Source organism: the organism of the source record quoted next (assembly GCF_019968985.1).
Source record: "MAG: Porospora cf. gigantea B chromosome Unknown PgB_NODE_12764_length_1048_cov_661.691, whole genome shotgun sequence".
Lineage (NCBI taxonomy): Eukaryota > Apicomplexa > Conoidasida > Eugregarinorida > Porosporidae > Porospora > Porospora cf. gigantea B.
In genome coordinates this window covers 1-1,048 of record NW_027178611.1, presented here as the reverse complement: position 1 = coordinate 1,048, position 1,048 = coordinate 1, and the positions used below count along the sequence as shown (strand labels likewise).

Genomic DNA, 1,048 nt, shown 5'->3' with positions numbered 1-1,048 from the left:
GCCATCGAAGTGACCCGGGTTCGATTCCCGGCAGATGCAACATTTATTTAACAGTGTGTGTGTGTAAAAGAGTTTATGGCACCCATACAAGGAGAAACACTCAGAAATAGTTCTTCCTTGACTTCCATGGGCGATCGGTGGTGGTGGTGGTATCATAGATCGGTGTTCAGGTGTTCGTGAGTTCCAACATTTGGCGAGTGGCAGTCGTCAATAATCGTTAGAAGAGCCTGAACTGCAGGCTTTCGGAGTAGGGAGGCGGAGCTACGAAGTGCATGGGTTCCCTTGATAACTTCTGGCCTATCCCAGAAAATCTTTCGGTCCTCTTCATTGGTGAAGAGTGGTCGAGATGCTGCGACGAAGTGGAATAGGGTCCACGAGTTCTTGATGTTTAAGAGGCGTTCCCATTTTTGCAGAGAGATGTTGAAATTTCTCCGACTTCTAGAGGCTCTCGCCTTGGTAGCGGCTCTCCTGTTCTGGTAGGCATCACCCATTGTAGCTCCTGGGGGTAATGGAATGGCCAGAAGTTCCCTCAAAATGTCTGCCTGACATTTGTGGGTTCCGAAGATTCGCCTGGCCTGCTGGATGGTCAATTCCTGGAGGATCTCCCTGTTCTTGTAGTCCATCAATGTGCATCCATATGTAAGTACCGAGACACATCTTTGCAAGAAAAAGTGGCGCAAGGTCCAGGGGGAGACATCTTCCGGTGAGAAAAGATCGCAATTTGTAAGCCAGTGACAGCATCTAATGAAGACCTTCGCTCTTATATTGAGCGTTTCCTTGGCAGCAAAACCTTTGCTTGTGAAGAGGCAGCCCAGGTATTTAATTGGGTCTGAAGAGTACGTGAGTGCGTTTCCATTGAGGGTGGGGGCTCTGAGCTCACCTTTGAGCTTTAGTAGGTCGTTGATTGTGGCCTGGTGACTGACGACGAAACATTTGTCGGCTGCCCACCTCATTCCATATTGAGATGCCCAGTCGCTGCAGGCCTCCAGACAGTGGTACAGGGCTTGCCAGGATCGGCATAGAAGGGCAACATCATCAGCGTAGAGGA

General features: G+C 49.8%; 1 protein-coding gene across 1 annotated transcript; it reads right to left on the bottom strand.

The window, feature by feature from the left end:
- Positions 1-152: 152 nt before the first annotated feature.
- Positions 153-623, bottom strand: KVP17_004890 (uncharacterized protein; the record flags this gene model as incomplete). The annotated part of the gene is made up of 1 exon (XM_068523487.1): positions 153-623. The coding sequence occupies one exon, from the start codon at positions 621-623 to the stop codon at positions 153-155; it is 471 nt and encodes a 156-aa protein (XP_068378970.1).
- Positions 624-1,048: the final 425 nt, after the last annotated feature.